At 41.4% G+C, this 22112-nt stretch overlaps 1 protein-coding gene across 4 annotated transcripts in view; it reads right to left on the bottom strand.

Annotated features, from left to right (window-relative positions):
- Window positions 1-1042: 1042 nt before the first annotated feature.
- The window catches only part of larp1 (La ribonucleoprotein 1, translational regulator), a 126857-nt gene continuing 105787 nt past the window's right edge, over window positions 1043-22112 (bottom strand). For all 4 annotated transcript variants that reach the window (XM_061963010.2, XM_061963012.2, XM_061963011.2 and 1 more), the window contains 8 exons: window positions 12574-12697; window positions 12298-12503; window positions 12110-12216; window positions 11885-12042; window positions 9344-9488; window positions 9160-9269; window positions 8913-9040; window positions 1043-1839 (listed from right to left, as the gene is read on the bottom strand). In XM_061963010.2, coding sequence (XP_061818994.1) covers window positions 1678-1839; window positions 8913-9040; window positions 9160-9269; window positions 9344-9488; window positions 11885-12042; window positions 12110-12216; window positions 12298-12503; window positions 12574-12697 — 1140 coding nt within the window. In that variant the 3' untranslated portion in view covers window positions 1043-1677. The remainder of the gene's footprint in view (window positions 1840-8912; window positions 9041-9159; window positions 9270-9343; window positions 9489-11884; window positions 12043-12109; window positions 12217-12297; window positions 12504-12573; window positions 12698-22112) is intronic.

Raw genomic sequence — 22112 nt, 5'->3', positions numbered from 1 at the left:
AATTACTACAAATTACAAATGACACTAATAAGCGAATCACATCAGCCTACAAAGCAGATAGTGAATATTAAATGTTATCATACAAGATCTCATTCAAGTATTTTACATTTTCCGTTTTATAGATATACTTTTTTTTTGTTCCTTTTTTGGTCATTTTCACATTTTTTGCCTCATGACAAGCCTAAGATATTATGATGCAATGAACAACTCCAACGCTTTATAGACAGTTTTGTGTTTTCAAAGTATATTCGTATGGCTTTATGACTTGTTTGTCCTTTTCTTTTTTTCTTTTTGTTTCAGTCTGCAGACATCATAAGCAACCATAATGTTCTCGCTCCTTTTGCGTCTTCGGGCTCCGGGTGCACAGAGTCGCTAGGAGTCCGAAAAGGGGGAACAACTGAAACGTCCTGACTGGAGGCTGGGGAGAAGTCTGCCCCCTGGTGGCAAAAAAAACAAAACCCAACAACACTTTTTTCCCTCCCCTTTTTACCTCCGCGGAACACTTTGATGCATCGAACGTGAGCGCCTGAATCCGCTGCGACGTGAACTAGTGACGTCACAAACACGTGACCGGAAGTCAGCGCCACAGCTTAAAACAAAACAGTTGTTTTGACTGCCGGAAAGCAGAGCCAAGCGGGCGGCTTCAAATGCAGCTCGGGGGACGCAGATCAAACGGAAGCGCGTGAATAAAAATAAAGAAAAAAAAAGGGGGAGGGGAGGGGGAAATGTAACCAATTTCAACATGAAATAAAATTCGCTTGAGCTTTTTGTGGTTGCGAGCGCACACACACACCGCCTGTCTGCTGCCTCGATGTTAACGTTCCCTTTTTGTGTTCCCGTCGCTTTAAATCCACGTGGACGATCCTGATGGAAGCGAAGAAACGATCAGAAGGAAACTAAAAAAAAAAAAAAAAAAAAACGCACGTTGATGAGTACATGTAAGGCAAGTAAGTCGTCTTAGCGCTCTTCATCATGGACGACGTGCGCGTCACACCGGAAGTGGAGGCACGATGGCGCCCCCTCCTGACACGCCGTTGCTATGTCTTCTTCTTTTTTCTTCTTTTTTTTTTTTTTCAAGTAATCCAAGACTGTAGTTGATGGTTCGGATGAGCGGGACGTGAAGGAAGCACCTGGAGAGGATCCAGTCATGGTGGAAGAACAAAAGCCGCGAGGGAGAAAAGGCCAGGGACTTGTAACACGTGGAAGACAGACAGCGCCACCTCCTGGCCTCTGCTGGCAAACGCCCCCCCCCCAAGCGCTAAAAAGCATTAGAATAAGGCAACACTCAAGTCTTCTCTCCTCAAAAGTTCACTGAATTAAATATTTGGGTCTGCAGTCGCTTTGGTCCGCTTGGATGCCAGCAGAACTTTCCCAGGCGCTTAAAAAAAAAAAAAAACTATCTTGAGATCAAAGTCAGGGCGATGACGATGGAGGAAGGAAACAACAAAAATAACGGTGAAGACGACGTCTTTGACTCCTCCTCCTTTGCCTCGTTAAGACAAACCGCTTCAAAACTCACCACCATGGTTCTTTTACTCGTTCCTTAAGCCTGGACTAAACAAAAAATTGATGGGGTAGGGGTGGGGGCAGGGCGGGGGCTGCGATGCATCAAAGAAGAGAGGCGGTGCCTCCTGGAGAACCGGCGACACACGACCTGATGGTGTGGGCCGCCGTCCTCTATTTCAGCATCTTGGCGTCCGGGTCGGGTTTGGCCTCGTCCTTGGCGGCGGCCGCGGCGCCACAGCTGCTCGGGGGGCGGCTGGAGGGATGGGAGGGGTGGCGGCGGCGACCGTCTCCGCTGGACGAGTGCCTCCTGCGACCTCCGTCCTCCATCGGCGGCTGTGGGCGGAGACAAAGTAGGAGGGTTACAATACAACAGCTTTTTAAGTCCAACACTGAATATTGTCTTCCATAAAGTCGTTTATTCTACTTTCCCAACTGAAATGTTCAGTTTGTCTTGGAAGACGTTCATCCTCTCATCCTAGGAGGATTCATCATTTTATACTCTCAGAATTGTGTATACAAAAATGGATGCACGTTGTAGTTTCTTTTTTAACCTACTGTATTTTCCGCACCATAAGCCGCCCTGGGTTATAAGCCGCGCCTTCAATGAACGGCATATTTCAAAACTTTGTCCACCTATAAGCCGCCCCGTGTTATAAGCCGCATCTAACTGCGCTAAAGGGAATGTCAAAAAAACAGTCAGATAGGTCAGTCAAACTTTAATAATATATTAAAAACCAGCGTGATGTGGGCGCGCATGGAGTCGTATATCAACATGGACGGAGCTGCGTGAAAAAAGCCACCCGGCCTCTTCGCGTAAACTTCCCTTAACCACTCGCTCATCTTTTCTTCATCCATCATCCCTTCGAGTTAGCTTTTATGATGACGCCGGCTGGAAAGGTCTCTTTTGGCAAGGTCTTCCTTTTGAATATCACCATGGGTGGAAGTTTCTGGCCATTAGCATGGCAAGCTAGAACCACAGTGAAGGATGACTTCTCATTCCCTGTGGTGCGAATATTCACCGTACGTGCTCCCGTTGTATCCACAGTGCGGTTCACAGGAATATCAAAAGTCAGTGGAACCTCGTCCATGTTGATAATGTTCTCTGGCCGGATCTTTTTTTCCAGCTATCTTGTTTTTACAATATGCACGGAAAGTAGCCAGCTTTTCTTGAAAGTCTTTAGGCAGTTGCTGTGAAATAGTAGTCCGTGTGCGGATGGAGAGATTGCGTCTTTTCATGAACCGGAAACCTGTCGCTTAGTAGGAGCCATTTTGTGTTCTTTACAGATGTAAACACACAAAGGAAATGAAACGTAATATCCGTGCGCTTCTTCTTCTTCTACGGGGGCGGGTGGTTGCTTACAGTAGAAGAAGAAGCGCTTCCTCTTCTATGGGGGCAGGTGCTTACCTTGGCGGTTGCTTGCGTAGAAGAAGAAGAGCTTCCTCTTCTACGGGGAAAAAAGATGGCGGCTGTTTACCGTAGTTGCGAGACCTAAACGTTATGAAAATGAATCTTAATATTAATCCATATATAAAGCGCACCGGGTTATAAGCCGCACTGTCAGCTTTTGAGTAAATTTGTGGTTTTTAGGTGCGGCTAATAGTGCGGAAAATACGGTACTCAGTGGCCTAGTGGTTAGAGTGTCCGCCCTGAGATCGGTAGGTTGTGAGTTCAAACCCCGGCCGAGTCATACCAAAGACTATAAAAATGGGACCCAAAAATGATTCCCGGGCACGGCCACTGTTGCTGCTCACTGCTCCCCTCACCTCCCAGGGGGTGATCAAGGGTGATGGGTCAAATGCAGAGACTAATTTCGCCACACCTAGTGTGTGTGAGACAATCATTGGTACTTTAACTTTAAAGGGGAACATTATCACCAGACCTATGTAAGCGTCAATATATACCTTGATGTTGCACAAAAAAAGACCATATATTTTTTTAACCGATTTCCGAACTCTAAATGGGTGAATTTTGGCGAATTAAACGCCTTTCTAATATTTGCTCTCGGAGCGAGACGTCACATCGGGAAGCAATCCGCCATTTTCTCAAACACCGGGTCAAAACAGCTCTGTTAATTTTCGTTTTTTCGACTGTTTTCCGTACCTTGGAGACATCATGCCTCGTCGGTGTGTTGTCGGAGGGTGTAACAACACGAACAAGGACGGATTCAAGTTGCACCAGTGGCCCAAAGATGCGAAAGTGGCAAGAAATTGGACGTTTGTTCCGCACACTTTACCGACGAAAGCTATGCTACGACAGAGATGGCAAGAATGTGTGGATATCCTGCGACACTCAAAGCAGATGCATTTCCAACGATAAAGTCAAAGAAATCTGCCGCCAGACCCCCATTGAATCTGCCGGAGTGTGTGAGCAATTCAGGGACAAAGGACCTCGGTAGCACGGCAAGCAATGGCGGCAGTATGTTCCTGCAGACGAGTGAGCTAAACCCCCTATCGACCCTAGCTTCCCTGGCCTGCTGACATCAACTCCAAAACTAGACAGATCAGCTTTCAGGAAAAGAGCGCGGATGAGGGTATGTTTACAGAATATATTAATTGATGAAAATTGGGCTGTCTGCACTCTCAAAGTGCATGTTGTTGCCAAATGTATTTCATATGCTGTAAACCTAGTTCATAGTTGTTAGTTTCCTTAATGCCAAACAAACACATACCAATCGTTGGTTAGAAAGCGATCGCCGAATTCGTCCTCGCTTTCTCCCGTGTCGTTTTCGTCGGTTTCGCTTGCATACGGTTCAAACCGATATGGCTCAATAGCTTCAGTTTCTCCTTCAATTTCGTTTTCGCTACCTGCCTCCACACTACAACCATCCGTTTCAATACATGCGTAATCTGTTGAATCGCTTAAGCCGCTGAAATCCGAGTCTGAATCCGAGCTAATGTCGCTATAGCTTGCAGTTCTTTCCGCCATGTTTGTTTGTGTTGGCTTCACTATGTGACGTCACAGGACAATGGACGGGTGTTTATAACGATGGTTAAAATCAGGCACTTTGAAGCTTCTTTTTTTTTTAGGGATATTGCGTGATGGGTAAAATTTTGAAAAAAAACTTTGAAAAATATAATAAGCCACTGGGAACTGATTTTTAATGGTTTTAACAATTCTGAAATTGTGATAATGTTCCCCTTTAACTTATAAAACAACCGCCGTTGTTGCGCTGGCAGATGTGTCTCTTCTCTGCATCCTTTTACACCACAACAGAATGAAACCATTCTTGTAAGGCACCAAGCTCTCTGGCCCCTCTAAGACAGAGCAGGAAGTGATAGTCTGCTCAAATGAGAAGACAATATCTTTTGAGACATTCTGAACAGTTCTGATACATTCAATGTCCTCAGAATAATACCTAGAAGTATCGTTTGTTGCAATTTGAAGTCGCAAACATTTCCTTAAAGGCCTACTGAAACCCACTACTACCGACCACGCAGTCTGATAGTTTATAGATCAATGATGAAATCTTAACATTGCAACACATGCCAATACGGCCGGTTAGCTTACTAAAGTGCAATTTTAAATTTTGCGCGAAATATCCTGCTGAAAACGTCTCGGTATGATGACGCCTGCGCGGGACGTCACAAATTGTAGAGGACATTTTGGGACAGCATGGTGGCCAGCTATTAAGTCGTCTGTTTTCATCGCAAAATTCCACAGTATTCTGGACATCTGTGTTGGTGAATCTTTTGCAATTTGTTCAATGAACAATGGAGACAGCAAAGAAGAAAGCTGTAGGTGGGAAGCGGTGTATTACGGCAGGTGTTGTGCCGGATAACGCACCCCCGCCGTAGAATGCACCCCCTGACTGTTGTGCCGGATAACACAGTCGGTGTTTCATTGTTTACATTCCCGAAAGATGACAGTCAAGCTTTAACATTGGCCTGTGGAAAACTGGGACAACAGAGACTCTTACCAGGAGGACTTTGAGTTGGATACGCAGACGCAGTACTGTGAGTACGCATGCAGCTGCGGCTTCCAAACATTTGATCGCTTGCCCGTACGTGCGTGCCTCTATGTGCATGTCACGTACGTAACTTTGGGCACTTCGGGGAAATATATGTGCTGTATAAACTTTGGGGAGGTGAACGGTACTTTGGGCTGTGGGATTGAGTGTGTTGTGCAGGTGTTTTTGAGTTGTATTGGCGGGTTATATGGACGGGAGGGGGGAGGTGTTTGTTATGCGGGATTAATTTGTGGCATATAAATATAAGCCTGGTTGTGTTGTGGCTAATAGAGTTTATATATGTCTTGTGTTTATTTACTGTTTTAGTCATTCCCAGCTGAATATCAGGTCCCACCCGCCTCTCACAGCATCTTCCCTATCTGAATCGCTCCCACTGCCCTCTAGTCCTTCACTCTCACTTTCCTCATCCACGAATCTTTAATCCTCGCTCAAATTAATGGGGAAATCGTCGCTTTCTCGGTCCGAATCGCTCTCGCTGCTGGTGGCCATGATTGTAAACGATGTGCGGATGTGAGAAGCTCCACAACCTGTGACGTCACGCGCATATCGTCTGCTACTTCCGGTACAGGCAAGGCTTTTTTTATCAGCGACCAAAAGTTGCGAACTTTATCGTCGACGTTCTCTACTAAATCCTTTCAGCAAAAATATGGCAATATCGCGAAATGATCAAGTATGACACATAGAATGGACCTGCTATCCCCGTTTAAATAAGAAAATCGCATTTCAGTAGGCCTTTAAGTGTGTAAGCTAAGATTTTTTGCTCGTATTCTGTCACATGACTTCTTCTCGGAAGTGAAAAGCAGTGGCTGTCAACCAAGCCAAAATGGCTGTTGTATAGCAAGCAGTGTACAAACGCAAAGGGCCTAGATCTTCCTAAAAAAATCTAACTATGCAATGGAATAGATCCCTATACTTTATCGAAAAATGATTTGTCGAGTGATATTAAGGATTATCCATCGGTCGTGTTCCCAGACATATGGAACTATTGTGCTGCAGACATAATTCTAAACGACAAAACAGATGAAAACTTGTGTCTACAACTTCTTTGTGTGTGGCTGGGTCAAGGAAATTGGTATCAAAACTCTCCAAGATAAATATGCATCGTTTTTGTTTGGGTAAGGTTGCATTTCATGATTTAACTTTGCGTCTTGCGAGGACGTGTCCGTGCAAACAAACCAACCCCCGACAGCTGACACCCGTGACTGCATATCCATTTAACAAACTAACAATTACTGAATCATCACCATACTTGATTTTTGTCCTGTTATCATACAAACTCTGACATATCTGTGTACAAAATACACAAGATGGGGGACGAAGAGGTACCTTTCCTGACAAAGTAGAATTGACTGGACATTAAAATACAAATAATATCAAGATAATACTTCAATGGGAAATACTAAATGTTAAAAAAATATATCAAAGAAACCTTTAACAAAGTGATCACTGCAAACTCGTAAGTTCTTCAACTCTGCTCCCTTGGACTGGAGTGTGTGCTTCTTTTCTCGTCGTCTTTCGTAAAATCTTGCACTCTCCCGCCCTTCTTGATTACCTCTCGAGGAACTCTGAAGAAACGTTTATCCTTTCCGCAATTTGAACGGTTCGTACAGCCGAAGGCAATGCAAGCATACGGCCTTTTTCTTCGAGAAAGGCTAAATGGCGCCAAGTACCCATTTAATGAGCCGGACTTGACGCCATGTAAATCTAAGCAATATTTCAATATACAGGTAAAAGCCAGTAAATTAGAATATTTTGAAAAACTTGATTTATTTCAGTAATTGCATTCAAAAGGTGTAACTTGTACATTATATTTATTCATTGCACACAGACTGATGCATTCAAATGTTTATTTCATTTAATTTTGATGATTTGAAGTGGCAACAAATGAAAATCCAAAATTCCGTGTGTCACAAAATTAGAATATTACTTAAGGCTAATACAAAAAAGGGATTTTTAGAAATGTTGGCCAACTGAAAAGTATGAAAATGAAAAATATGAGCATGTACAATACTCAATACTTGGTTGGAGCTCCTTTTGCCTCAACTACTGCGTTAATGCGGCGTGGCATGGAGTCGATGAGTTTCTGGCACTGCTCAGGTGTTATGAGAGCCCAGGTTGCTCTGATAGTGGCCTTCAACTCTTCTGCGTTTTTGGGTCTGGCATTCTGCATCTTCCTTTTCACAATACCCCACAGATTTTCTATGGGGCTAAGGTCAGGGGAGTTGGCGGGCCAATTTAGAACAGAAATACCATGGTCCGTAAACCAGGCACGGGTAGATTTTGCGCTGTGTGCAGGTGCCAAGTCCTGTTGGAACTTGAAATCTCCATCTCCATAGAGCAGGTCAGCAGCAGGAAGCATGAAGTGCTCTAAAACTTGCTGGTAAACGGCTGCGTTGACCCTGGATCTCAGGAAACAGAGTGGACCGACACCAGCAGATGACATGGCACCCCAAACCATCACCCAACCATGCAAATTTTGCATTTCCTTTGGAAATCGAGGTCCCAGAGTCTGGAGGAAGACAGGAGAGGCACAGGATCCACGTTGCCTGAAGTCTAGTGTAAAGTTTCCACCATCAGTGATGGTTTGGGGTGCCATGTCATCTGCTGGTGTCGGTCCACTCTGTTTCCTGAGATCCAGGGTCAACGCAGCCGTCTACCAGCAAGTTTTAGAGCACTTCATGCTTCCTGCTGCTGACCTGCTCTATGGAGATGGAGATTTCAAGTTCCAACAGGACTTGGCGCCTGCACACAGCGCAAAATCTACCCGTGCCTGGTTTACGGACCATGGTATTTCTGTTCTAAATTGGCCCGCCAACTCCCCTGACCTTAGCCCCATAGAAAATCTGTGGGGTATTGTGAAAAGGAAGATGCAGAATGCCAGACCCAAAAACGCAGAAGAGTTGAAGGCCACTATCAGAGCAACCTGGGCTCTCATAACACCTGAGCAGTGCCAGAAACTCATCGACTCCATGCCACGCCGCATTAACGCAGTAATTGAGGCAAAAGGAGCTCCAACCAAGTATTGAGTATTGTACATGCTCATATTTTTCATTTTCATACTTTTCAGTTGGCCAACATTTCTAAAAATCCCTTTTTTGTATTAGCCTTAAGTAATATTCTAATTTTGTGACACACGGAATTTTGGATTTTCATTTGTTGCCACTTCAAATCATCAAAATTAAATGAAATACACATTTGAATGCATCAGTCTGTGTGCAATGAATAAATATAATGTACAAGTTACACCTTTTGAATGCAATTACTGAAATAAATCAAGTTTTTCAAAATATTCTAATTTACTGGCTTTTACCTGTATTGATCTAATTGGCCACATATAGGCAGCATATAGTGATCTAATGTGGGTCACCATTTATTGGCCTTCAAGTGTAGCTACAGTCCCCAACGCCTCACAACCCTCTTCCAGAATGTTCTACTCACGTCAATCCTGAAGTCCTCCAGACGTTTAAACTTGCTCAGATACTCTTGCAGCTTGGCGTCAATCTCCAAGGTCTTGGTTTTGGAATATTTGAGGAAGGCCCAGAACTTCTCCAGTCCATACAGCTGACCTGTGGGTCAAAGCATTTATCTTAAGACCTTAAGAACTTACATCAGCTTACATTAAAGGGGCCCTATTACACAAAAAGAACTGACATTTTCTTGCAGCTTCAAACTCCCAAGAACTTACCAGCCTCGTAGTCCTTCATGGTCTCCTCCTGGAAGTCCTTGAAGATCTCGGGCCTGAACTTCTTCTCCAGACCGTAGCTGTAGTACCTGAACAAGCACTCCAAGCCGTACCTGAAGGCAGAAAATACGTTTTTTTTTGCCTCATGTATTCAAGCTCAGTAAAAGTGGAAGACTGTCTCTCTTACCTGTATCCTTCTTTCCCGTCCTCCACCACCAGCTGCCGGAATTCCTCGTACATCTTCCTGTTGAAGTGATCCCGCAGGAAGAACGACCAGAAGCGGAAGAGCGTGTTCATCTCCTGGGACTGACCGATGCCCAGCCGCTTTCGCTCTGCAATTGTTCAGAAAAGTTCCATTTAGAAAAGAAAAGTCCCGTTAGGAAAAGTTTACCACTGCTTAGTAAAAACATTAGAACGTGCATGTAAAACTAAATCAAAGTAGTGGATGCTGACAAGAAGGTACACACAGTAATTTTAGTCTTTAGTATTCAAAGTATGTGTTACATGAAGAAATAACAGCGTTAAGTATTCAAAGTATGAATTACATTAAGCAATTGTAGTCTTTAGTACACCAAAGTAGGTTTTACATTAAGTAATTACAGTGTTTAGTATTCAAATAGGTGTTATATGAAGTAATTGTAGTCTTTAGTACACAAAGTAGGTGTTACATGAAGTACTTAGTATTTAGTATTCAAAGAATGTGTTACACAAAGTAATTGTAGTCTATAGTACACAAAGTAGGTGTTACATGAAGTAATTACAGTGTTTAGTATTCAAAGTATGCGTTACATGAAGTAATTGTAGTCTTTAGTACACAAAGTAGGTGTTACATGAAGTCATTACAGTGTTTAGTATTCAAAGTATGTGTTACATGAAGTAATTGTAGTCTTTAGTACACAAAGTATATTTTACATGAAGTAATTACAGTGTTAAGTATTCAAAGTATGTTACATGAGGTACTTTTAGTGTTCAGTACACAAAGTATGTTTTACATGAAGAAATGGTAGTCTATTGTACACAAAGTATTTTACATAGAGTAATTGTAGTTTTCAGTAGACAAACTGTGTTAAATGGAATTAGTGTTTACTATTCAAAGTATGTGTTACATGAAGTAATTGTAGTGTTTAGTACACACAGTATGTGTTACATGAAGGAATTAGTGTTTAGTATTCAAAGTTTGTGTTACATGAAGTAATTGTAGTGTTTAGTACACACTATGTGTGTTACATCAAGTAGTTATAGTGTTTAGTATAGAAAGTATGTTTTACATTAAGTAATTAGTGTTTAGTACATAAAGTATATTTTACATTAAATAATTGCAGTGTTTAGCACAATAAGTATGTGTTACATGAGGTACTTACCGTGTTTAGTAGAAAAAGTATGTGTTACATGAGGTATTACTGTGTTTAGTGCACAAAGTATGTGTTACATAAAGTAACTGCAGGGTTTAGTACACAAAGTGTGTGTTACATTAAGTAATTTTAGTGTTTAGTATACAACATATTTGTTACACAAAGTAGTTACAGCGTATAGTACATAGCGTGTGTAACCTGAAGTAGTTACAACATTAAGTACACAAAGTGTGTGTTACATGAAGTAGTTACAGTGTATAGTATGCAAAATCTGTGTTACCTCAAGTAGTTAGAAAGGTATAGTACACAAAGTGTCGGCTACAGTATGTGCTACATGAAGTAGTTACAGTGTAAACTAGGGTATACATTGTTAGGTAATATAGTAATAGTCTATAGCAGTGTTTTTCAACCTTTTTTGAGCCAAGGCACATTTTTTGCGTTGAAAAAATTCGGAGGCACACCACCAGCAGAAATCATTAAAAAACTAAACTCAGTTGACAGTAAAAAGTCGTTGTCGCAATTGATGGATATGACTTTAAACCATAACCAGCCATGCATCACTATAGCTCTTGTCTCAAAGTAGGTGTACTGTCACCACCTGTCACATCACACCCTGACTTATTTGGACTATTTTGCTTGTTTTCTGTGTGTAGTGTTTTAGTTCTTGTCTTGCGCTCCTATTTTGGTGGCTTTTTCTCTTTTTTTGGTACTTTCCTGTAGCAGTTTCATGTCTTCCTTTGAGCGATATTTTCCCCCACCTACTTTGTTTTAGCAGTCAAGAATATTTCAGCTGTTTTTATCCTTCTTTGTGGGGACATTGTTGATTGTCATGTCACGTTCGGATGTACATTGTGGACGCCGTCTTTGCTCCACAGTAAGTCTTTGCTGTCGTCCAGCATTCTGTTTTTGTATACTTAGCAGCCAGTTCAGTTTTAATTTCATTCTGCATAGCCTTCACTAAGCTTCAATGCCTTTTCTTAGGGCCACTCACCTTGTGTTTATTTTTGGTTTAAGCATTAGACATCTTTTGACCTGCACGCTGCCTCCCGCTGTTTCCGACATCTACAAAGCAATTAGCTAACGGCTGCCACCTACTGATATGGAAGAGTATTACACGGTTACTCTGCCGAGCTCTAGACAGCACCGACACTCAACAACAACACATCATTTGCGGACTATAATTACTGGTTTGCAAAAAATATTTTTAACCCAAATAGGTGAAATTAGATAATCTCCCACGGCACACCAGACTGTATCTCACGGCACACTAGTGTGCCACGGCACAGTGGTTGAAAAACACTGGTCTATAGTACGCAAAGTGTGTGTGTGTGTGTGTGTGTGTGTGTGTGTGTGTGTGTGTGTGTGTGTGTGTGTACCGTTGAGGCAGCGTCGGCGGTATTTGTGGTAGACGTGTTGCGTGAAGCCATTCTCCTTGAGCAGCTCGTGGGATGGATGCTGGAACTTGGGGAGGGACTGCGGCGTGCAGCCGACGTTACCTAAGGCAGGTGTGCCCTCTGAGGGGCTGGCGTTGGAGCTAGAGGTGGAAGAAGAGGAGAGTGAGTATGACAGTGTTAACGACAACTCAGTTAATGGCGTCTCACCTGACGGAGGCGGTGCGGGAGCGATGCTCTCTAGAGTCCATCACCCAGCCGACGTGACACTCCATTGGCGGGTTGGAGCTGTGCCTGGTCTTCCTCTTCCTTGGCGTCTGGAATTCACCAACAAAACATTTTTTTCCACACAAAAAAGCTGTCAAACTTTTTACGGTGACACTGAGCCGCCTTCTTACCTTGGCATCGACGGGCCGGCTTTCCTTGACCACCGGGTAGAAGCGTGGCGTCAGGGCGGGGTCCTTCCGGTGAGGCGTGCGCGGGGTTCGGGGCGTGCGGGCACTGCGGTAGTTGGGGGAGTCGGGCACGGTCGTCGGGAGCGATCGCGCTATTGTCGAAGGCTCCGGGGCGCCGAAAAGTTTGTTCGCCAAAGCATCGGTTGGAACTGAGGACGCAAGCCAAGTAAAGGTCAGCACTTCCTGTCAACATGCTTTGATTAGATTGTGCGTTCTTACTCTGCTGGGGTTGTGGGGGTCCGGGGGGCACTTCCTGGTTGGGGTCGACGGGTGGTTCAGGGGTCAGGCAGTCAAACTCTTCGCGGCTGATCAGGTGAACCTTCTTGAAGTTCTCCACCTCTTGCTGCACATGAAATGATACATAATCACAACCTGAAATATATATATATAAGTTTGGACACACCTTCTCATTCAATGAGTGTTTTTTTTATTTTCATGACTATTTACATTGTAAATTGTCACTGAAGGCTTCAAAACTATGAATGAACACATGTGGAGTTATGTACTTAACAAAAAAGGTGAAATAACTGAAAACCAGTGTTGGGACTAACGCGTTACAAAGTAACGCGTTACTGTAACGCCGTTAGTTTCGGCGGTAACTAGTAATCTAACGCGTTATTTGTTATATTCAGTAACTCAGTTACCGTTACTACATGATGCGTTACTGCGTTATTTTACGTTACTTTTTATGTAGTATCGGCTAGAAACTGAGGATCTGAGTGTGTTTTAACGCAGCGAAGCAGTGACGTGCTTCTGATTCTTCCTCTACTCTCTCTGTGTGTGTGTGTCTGGGTGTGGGGAGGGTGGGGAGGAGGGTGCGCAATACAACGTAAACCGTTGGCCAACCAAAAAGTAACCACAGAACACTATACGACTATACGGTATAGTGTTCTGTGGTTACTTTTTGGTTGGCCAAGCGGACGTGACGACAGGCTGTCCTCACTCAGGTCCGCACGGACCGGGAGGGGGCATGCCTTAAGTCCGGCTGGAAATCGGGAGAAATTTGGAGAATGGTTGTCCCAGGGAGAGGCACTGAAATTCGGGAGGGTTGGCAAGTATGAGATATTCTCACTTTTTTTCTTTTGTCGAGCACAAAGAAAAGAACATTTGAGTTAAATGTAAGTTGTGTCTACTGCCCAAAACAACAATTCAAATCTGCCTGGTTAGGCTCTGTGTATGTCACGTGTGCCTTCCTTAGGTGAAGCCAGGTTTACAGCTATGTTGTTGATTGATTGATTGATTGATTGAAACTTTTATTAGTAGATTGCACAGTACAGTACATATTCCGTACAATTGACCACTAAATGGTAACACCCCAATAAGTTTTTCAACTTGTTTAAGTCGGGGTCCACTTAAATTGATTCATGATACAGATATATACTATCAAATATATACTAACATCATAATACAGTCATCACACAAGATAATCATCAGAGTATATACATTGAATTATTTGCATTATTTACAATCCGGGGTGTGGGATATGGAGGTTTGTTGGTATCAACACTTCTGTCATCAACAATCAGTCATCAACACATCATCAGAGAAATGGACATTGCAACAGTGTAGGACTGACTTGGTAGGATATGTATAGCAAGTAGTGGACACAGAGAGAGAGAGATCAGAAAGTATAAGAAAAAGTGTCTACATTTGATTATTTACAATCCGAAGAGGTATTATGTGGAAGGGAGGGTGTTAGTTTAGGGTTGTAGTTGCCTGGAGGTGTTCTTTTAGTGCGGTTTTGAAGGAGGATAGAGATGCCCTGTATTTTACACCTGTTGGGAGTGCATTCCATATTGAAGTGGCATAGAAAGAGAATGAGTTAAGACCTTTGTTAGTTCGGAATCTGGGTTTAACGCGGTTAGTGTTAGTGTTAATTTTATTATGCTGTTTGTTACTTATGTATGTTATGTTGCAGCTATTTAAAATAGTTTTGTCAATTTGTTCTGGCCTGAAATAAATTGGCCCTTTTAAACATATCTTTGTCTTTGTGTGTTGTATGTAGACCACATTGCTAAGCAGAGTTCAGTGATGCAAATGCATGTCAAGTTGATCAACAGATTGTATTATTCTCCAGTGCAATAACAGTACTGAAATGAAGGCTAAAAGGGCAATAATGGGAGCTTTAAAAAAAAAAAAAAAAAAGTAGAAGTAACTACATAGTTACTTTTCACAGTAACACATTACTTTTTGGTGTAAGTAACTGAGTTACTTTTGAAATAAAGTAACTAGTAACTGTAACTAGTTACTGGTTTTCAGTAACTAACCCAATACCGCTAAAAACATGTTTTATATTCTATTTTTTTTCAAAATAGCCACCCTTTGCTTGCTTGCTTTGATTATTGTTCTGCACACTCTTGGCATTCTCTCGATGAGCTTCAAGAGGTAGTCACCTCAAAGGTTTTTCACTTCACAGGTGCCATAGTTTTGATGCCTTCAGTGACAATCTACAATGTACATAAATAGTCATGAAAATAAAGAAAATGCATTGAAATGAGAAGTTCTGTCCAAAATATTTTGGCTTGTACTGTATCTGTGTATATCTGTATGTGTGTGCATATATATATATATATATTATATATATATATATATATATAATATATATATATATATGTATATAAAAACATATATATGTGTATGTGTATATACATACATATATCGATTAAGAAGTGTAACAATTCTTAATCGATTAAAAAAAAAAATATATATATATATCTTAAATCGATGTATTTATTGATTTATTTATTTTTAAAACGGTCCTGTCCAACCACTCCGACAAATCATATTGTTGATATAGATGCCCCATATTTGCTGTAAGGAGAAGTGTTGGATACTTCTCTTGTTGCCTTATTTGTATTTCACTTTGTTTGGGAAGCAAACAAAACCAGTTTTCTCTGAAGTAATATAGAAATTTATCAGAGCTGTTATCTATTTTATGGAGGGATGTGGAACTGGCATCCAATGTTATTAAAAAAGTATTGATTTTGAATTGATAATCGTTTTGTATCGGGAATCTATTCTGAATCGAATCGTTACAGCGAAGAATCGAATCACGTGGTGCGCAGAGATTCACAGCCCTATTAGATACACATACACAGTCTCTTCAAAATAGTCATTATTTTACTAAAATAGGTACTTTTGTCGAGGATATAACCAATGTTTAACATTGTTTCTTAAGGAGAACTAAGCTGCACTATACAAACTTTTCAATTTACGAACCATGTTCAAGAACCAATTAGCTTCGTAAATCGAGGTTACACTGTACTTGAAGTAGACATGAAATGGAAAATATATATTTTTGCAATTAAACTGCAAATTTCCAATAAGACCTGTTTGGTTGTCTTACGCACCTTCAGCTGTTTGATCGTCTTACATCAGAAATACAACAAAAAAAAAAATCATAAAATTGCCACAAACTGTATAAATGAGATACGATTTTTGTCCCATATTGACATCTCAATTGTTGTCATAAACCCCTAGGACAGGCCTGGGCAATTATTTTGACTCGGGAGGGCCAAATTTAAAGAAAAAAATGTGTCTGGGGGCCGGTATATCGGATTTTTAGGAACATTAATACAAAACCTCACAATAATGTCTGATTGAATGCTAAAAACGTTATGACAGACCGCCTTAAACACAGAATGGAATTTTAATTTTTTTTACTAAATGAGACACCCAGAATGTACATGAAAATAAAGAATGTGGGATTTACAATATTAACTATGAATGATAAAACGCTGAATATTGTCAACATCATCAATCAATATTTACTTATATAGCCCTAAATCACGAGTGTCTCAAAGGGCTGCACAAGCCACAACGACATCCTCGGCTCAGATCCCACATCAGGGCAAGAAAAAAACTCAACCCAATAGGATGACAATGAGAAACCTTGTAGGGGATCGCAGATGTGGGCAATGGATGTCGAGTGGATCTAGCATAATATTGTGAGAGTCCAGTCCATAGTGGATCTAACATAATTGTGAGAGTCCAGTCCATAGTGGATCTAACATAATAGTGGGAGTCCAGTCCATAGTGGATCTAACATAATAGTGAGAGTCCAGTCCATAGTGGATCTAACATAATAGTGAGAGTCCAGTCCATAGTGGATCTAACATAATAGTGGGAGTCCAGACCATAGTGGATCTAACTTATAGTGAGAGTCCAGTCCATAGTGGATCTAACATAATAGTGAGAGTCCAGTCCATAGTGGATCTAACATAATAGTGGGAGTCCAGTCCATAGTGGATCTAACATAATAATGAGAGTCCAGTCCATAGTGGATCTAACATAATAGTGAGAGTCCAGTCCATAGTGGATCTAACATAATAGTGAGAGTCCAGTCCATTGTGGGGCCAGCAGGAGATCATCTTGAGCGGAGACAGGTCAGCAGCGCAAAGACGTCCCCAACTGATGCACAGATGAGGGGTCCATATATGGTACATATATATAACATATGAACGTCACACCCCCTCTAGAACGACATATTTTACAATCAAGCGAAACACAACAAAAATGCAACAAACAGCAAAATATGAACACGAAGGGTAAAAAAACCCCAAAAAAACCACCTACAATCTGGTATAGCTGATATGTCATGTCTGTCCCTGACACCCGCATTTCAGGCTGGCCGCTCTGGAAACACTCTATGGAAACGCTCCCCACCCTCAGTGCTTGGTGCCTCGTCTGAGCTGCTGTGACTTAGATTACCATAGTAACTAATTAGATTACCATACTCACTAATTAGATTACCATAGTAACTAGTATATGATGCAAAAGCGCAGATTCCAACCATTGAAATACTGTGTATAGTTCAAGACTTACTTATTTGAAAATATCACTGCACATCATAATAGCAGCTACAGCTTCCATCTTAAAGATCTAAAAAAATTATTTGGGAATGTCTGGCGGGCCAGATTGAAAAGCTCAACGGGACGCATGCAGCCCCCGGGCCTTAATTTGCCCAGGTCTGCCAAAGGATGTAGTGAATAAATGCAGTTGAATACATGAACAATAAAACAAGCATAAGTTGGTCTATGAAGGCAACACTAACAGACCTGATCTGCAGAAGTCTTGAGATGGAGATGCAGCAACAAAACATGGCTGCCAGAAACACTTGCTTCACCTTCATGTTGACGCCTCAGTGCAAACTAAAAGCGCTGACCGGCTGTGTGGCATCAACACACAAACCTGAACCTTCCATGAGGACGTCTCTTGAAAAACATCAACAATGGTTGCTGCATCCCAAAAACAAGCCTTGCGAGCAAAACAAGTCCCATCAACAAACTCACCCTTGATGCTTCCCCACACCCCTCTTCGGGTCTTTGAGTGTCCATCTTTGCCTTCGCCCTTCAGCACCGGTCAGCTCAGGCCTCGACTGAACATGTGGGCTTTATTTACTCCAAAAAAGCTGTTCCACACGCCACTGGATGAGCGCCGGCGAGCACGAGAAGGTCTCACAAAAGAACAATTGAGAGCTCTAAAAACAAACGTCTGTTCTGCGTCGCGTTCCTGCATCCAGAAATGTCTCAACCCGAAGGAGAATAATTTTGTGCCACAGTGGAAGCGGTCAGAAACTTCCTGGACTTGGTTTTGCTTTGTTTAACAAGCAAACATGAACGCTTCACAGTTTTGAACTACAATCACTTTCTGGACGCTCTGTTATTGTAACTTTCGTGTTAATGGCTTTCAGAATTAGGCCTTTAACATTTACCGTTACAATTGGGGATGTCAGGGTATGGACATTTCTTATCACGGTTATTGTGATTAAAATTATCAGTTATTATCGCAGTATCATTAAATATGCACAACATTTTCAAAAAGTACTAATCAGGGTCTCTGCAGGTTTCAACAAGTCAAATTCAAGACTTTTTAAGACTCTTAGGACCATATTGAATAGAATTTAAGACCTTTTCATACCCATACGGACAAAAAAGTACAAAAAAAGAAATAGAGTGCCAAAATGAATTCTAAGTATATGAATTCATTCACTGCTATTTTACATTGGAAAACAAAATGGTTAAACTACCTAATAGAGATGCCCGGATAGGCAATTATTTCATCCGCAACCGCATCACAAAAGTCGTCAACCATCCGCATCCACCCGAACTAACATTTAATCAAAACCGCACCCGCCCGTTGTTATATATCCAATATAGACGATGCAAGGCATTAGTGAGGTTATAAAGCTTTTGCCTGTTAAAGAAAGGAGACTGATCCAATGCAGCAGAGACATTCAATGCGTGCCACGCTGTCACGGGCAATCATCTGGGAGCCGCGCTGAGCGCACCTCCAAGCCCGCTCGCGCCACTCAAACTGCTGCAGGCAGCTGCGTTCTATCTTGTTTTAACATCCTGTGGCACTCTTCTGGGATCACGCCGGACGAAACTGCTCATGCTCAGGGTGTTTGTGGAGGTTCGGGGTTTTGCACAAATGTGATGCACCATGTTAGATGTCCCGGTTTTGTGACTGTCGTAGACATAAACAGCGTCGCAGCTCTTGCAAATCACGTAACCAGCATTACTATCATCCTGATTTACAACCTCATAAAAACGAGTCCACGCTGAACTTTTCTGGCTTTTTTTCCCCCCTGGTCTTTAGTATTCCCTTTTTTAGTTTGTCGCGTACCACTTTTGCTGCCGGCGTTGCCATCTCTTTTTTTTTTCTTCTTCTGTTGTGGCATATGCTGCAGGTGCCTGCTCGTTTTTCGTATGTGGGTAACAACATTTAACTATGTATATATATTTCCGAATTGGTTTAACTGCCACCCGCCTGAATCTATTTAAAATCTAATTTTTTTTTTATTTCAACCGCCCGACCCGACCCGCGGATAAAATCTAATTTTTTTTTTATTTCAACCGCCTGACCCGCGGATAATCCGCGGTTGTGGCCGCAAACCGCGCATCTCTACTACCTAAATACACCAGAAACGTCTCTTTTGTAGACTAATTTAAAAATGATTAGCAAAAATCACAACAGCCATTTTTCATATCAACGATAGAAGTGTTTTCTGTCAAAAAGTGCAGTGTGCGTCATATCAAGTGTTTTCATGTGACAACAACAAGCAGGACGTCAGCAAAGGTAGAGGAAAGCACAACAATATATTGTCTGTAAAAGGGACTGTTAGCATCTCGGCTAAAGCTAAATGGTTAACTTTTTCCAGTGTTTTTGCAAACCGATAAAAACATCTCCAGTACTACTACTGCAAGGGTGTCAAACTCATTTTAGATCGGGGGCCACATGGAGAAAAATCTACTCCCAAGTGGGCCGGACTGGTAAAATCAAGGCACGATAACTTAAAAATAAAGACAACTTCAGATTGTTTTCTCTGTTTAAAAATAGGACAAGCACATTCTGAAAATGTACAAATCATAATAAATGATAAATAAATGATAAATGGGTTGTACTTATATAGCGCTTTTCTACCTTCAAGGTACTCAAAGCGCTTTGACACTACTTCCACATTTACCCATTCACACACACATTCACACACTGATGGAGGGAGCTGCCATGCAAGGCGCTAACCAGCACCCATCAGGAGCAAGGGTGAAGTGTCTTGCTCATGACACAACGGACATGACGAGGTTGGTACTAGGTGGGGATTGAACCAGGGACCCTCGGGTCGTGCACAGCCATTCTTCCACTTTTTTTTTTACGCTAACATGTTGCGGTTAATAGTGTTCTATCTTTTTCGTTATTTATACTTTCTGAATAAATGATGTGATAATGTTCATCAGTCAACTCATTGGTGTTCATTTTCAATCCATCAAAATAAAAAAAATAAAATAAAAATCAAGTTACAGGATGTTATTTATGTAGTTTGCTCATTTTCCTGCATTAACGTGGTTTATTTATTTTTTTTTTTACATATGTAGCATCATCTACAAAGATACAAAGAATTGCTATTGCGACATCTAGTGGACACATTTAGAACAGCAGTTTCTTTCATTAAAAGATTTCGGCTTATTTTTATACTTAGCAAACTCATCCCGCGGGCCGGATAAAACCTGTTCGCGGGCCGTACGTTTGACACCCCTGTACTACTGTATCCGAACAAAGTTGTGAAAAACAGAGTGCAGACAGAGAGATTTACTAAAAGGAAAGAAGGCGATCAGGGCTTGCAAGCCTCAAACAAAGTTTGGATGTGAATAATGTGGATAACCTTCAAATTTGCTCAGCTCATTTTGTATCTGGTAGGTATGAATACTTGTTTACCTGTTTTTAAAAGCATGTTGCTAATAAACAAGGACTAGTTTTTTATTTAAACATGACAAGATGACATTTGCAAATCTTCCTCGCCCCACAATAAATTGAGTGTAAACACTAAACAGACAACCTTTATAGCTTTTAATGTCACTTGCTGTATAAACTTATGAAATATTAGACATTAGAAGCTGACCTGATTAAAATAATAAGACAATTATGTTTTTTTTTGTTTTTTTTAGATATTTAAGATGGAAACTGTAGCTACCATTATGATGTGCAGTGATGTTTTCAAATAACCGTAAATCTTGAACTATACAAAGTTTTTCAATGCTTGGAATCTGTGCTTTTGCATGATATACTAGTTACTATGGTAGTCTAATTAGTTACTATGGTAATTTAAGTCACAGCAGCTCAGACGAGGCACCAAGCAGTGGGGGTGGGGAGCATTTCCACAGAGTGTTTCCACGCGGAAGGAGATTTTTACAACAAAGTTTTAAAGCTTAGTGATATATCAGATTTTAGGTGGGTTTTTTTTTTACCCTTTGCATTCATATTTCGCTGTGTTTGTTGCGTTTCGATTGACTGTAAAATATGTCGATCGAGAGGGGGTGTGACATTCATATGCTGTCAATATTCAGTGTTTTATCATTCATAGTTAATATTGTAAATCCCACATTGTTTATTTTCATGTACGGTACATTCTGGGTGTCCCATTCAGTAAAAAAAATTAAAATTTAACTCCGTTTTTAAGGCGGTCTGTCATAACGTTTTTAGCATTCAATCAGACATTATTGTGAGGTTTTGTATTAGTGACTAAAAATCAAATGTACCGGCCCCCAGACATTTTTTTTCTCTTTTATTGTTGGCATTACGTTTGGACAGGTTTTCACAAGACACATTTCTGGTGTTGTGCTATAAGAAAACAAAATTAGCGCCATCTTTTGACACTCCTCTGACTCCCATCCTTACACGCTACAATATTTCATTAAAAAAACGCAGAATGGATATTTGGATGTGGGAATGAATGTTTAAAAACATGGACATTCCACATGCCTGCATTTAGCTTGTTGACATGCCTTGTTGCCAGCGAACAATTAAAGGGGAACATTATCACAATTTCAGAATGGTTAAAACCATTAAAAATCAGTTCCCAGTGGCTTATTATATTTTTCGAAGTTTTTTTTCAAAATTTTACCCGTCACGCAATATATCCCTAAAAAAAGCTTCAAAGTGCCTGATTTTAACCATCGTTATAAACACCTGTCCATTTTCCTGTGACGTCACATAGTGAAGCCAACACAAACAAACATGGCGGAAAGAACAGCAAGCTATAGCGACATTAGCTCGGATTCAGACTCGGATTTCAGCGGCTTAAGCGATTCAACAGATTACGAATGTATTGAAACGGATGGTTGTAGTGTGGAGGCAGGTAGCGAAAACGAAATTGAAGAAGAAACTGAAGCTATTGAGCCATATCAGTTTGAACCGTATGCAAGCGAAAACGACGAAAACGACACGACAGCCAGCGACACGGGAGAAAGCGAGGACGAATT

Source organism: Nerophis lumbriciformis, linkage group LG09, assembly GCF_033978685.3.
Source record: "Nerophis lumbriciformis linkage group LG09, RoL_Nlum_v2.1, whole genome shotgun sequence".
Classification (NCBI taxonomy): domain Eukaryota; kingdom Metazoa; phylum Chordata; class Actinopteri; order Syngnathiformes; family Syngnathidae; genus Nerophis; species Nerophis lumbriciformis.
The sequence above is the reverse complement of the archived record's forward strand: the minus strand, read 5'-3'. Positions and strand labels throughout refer to the sequence as shown.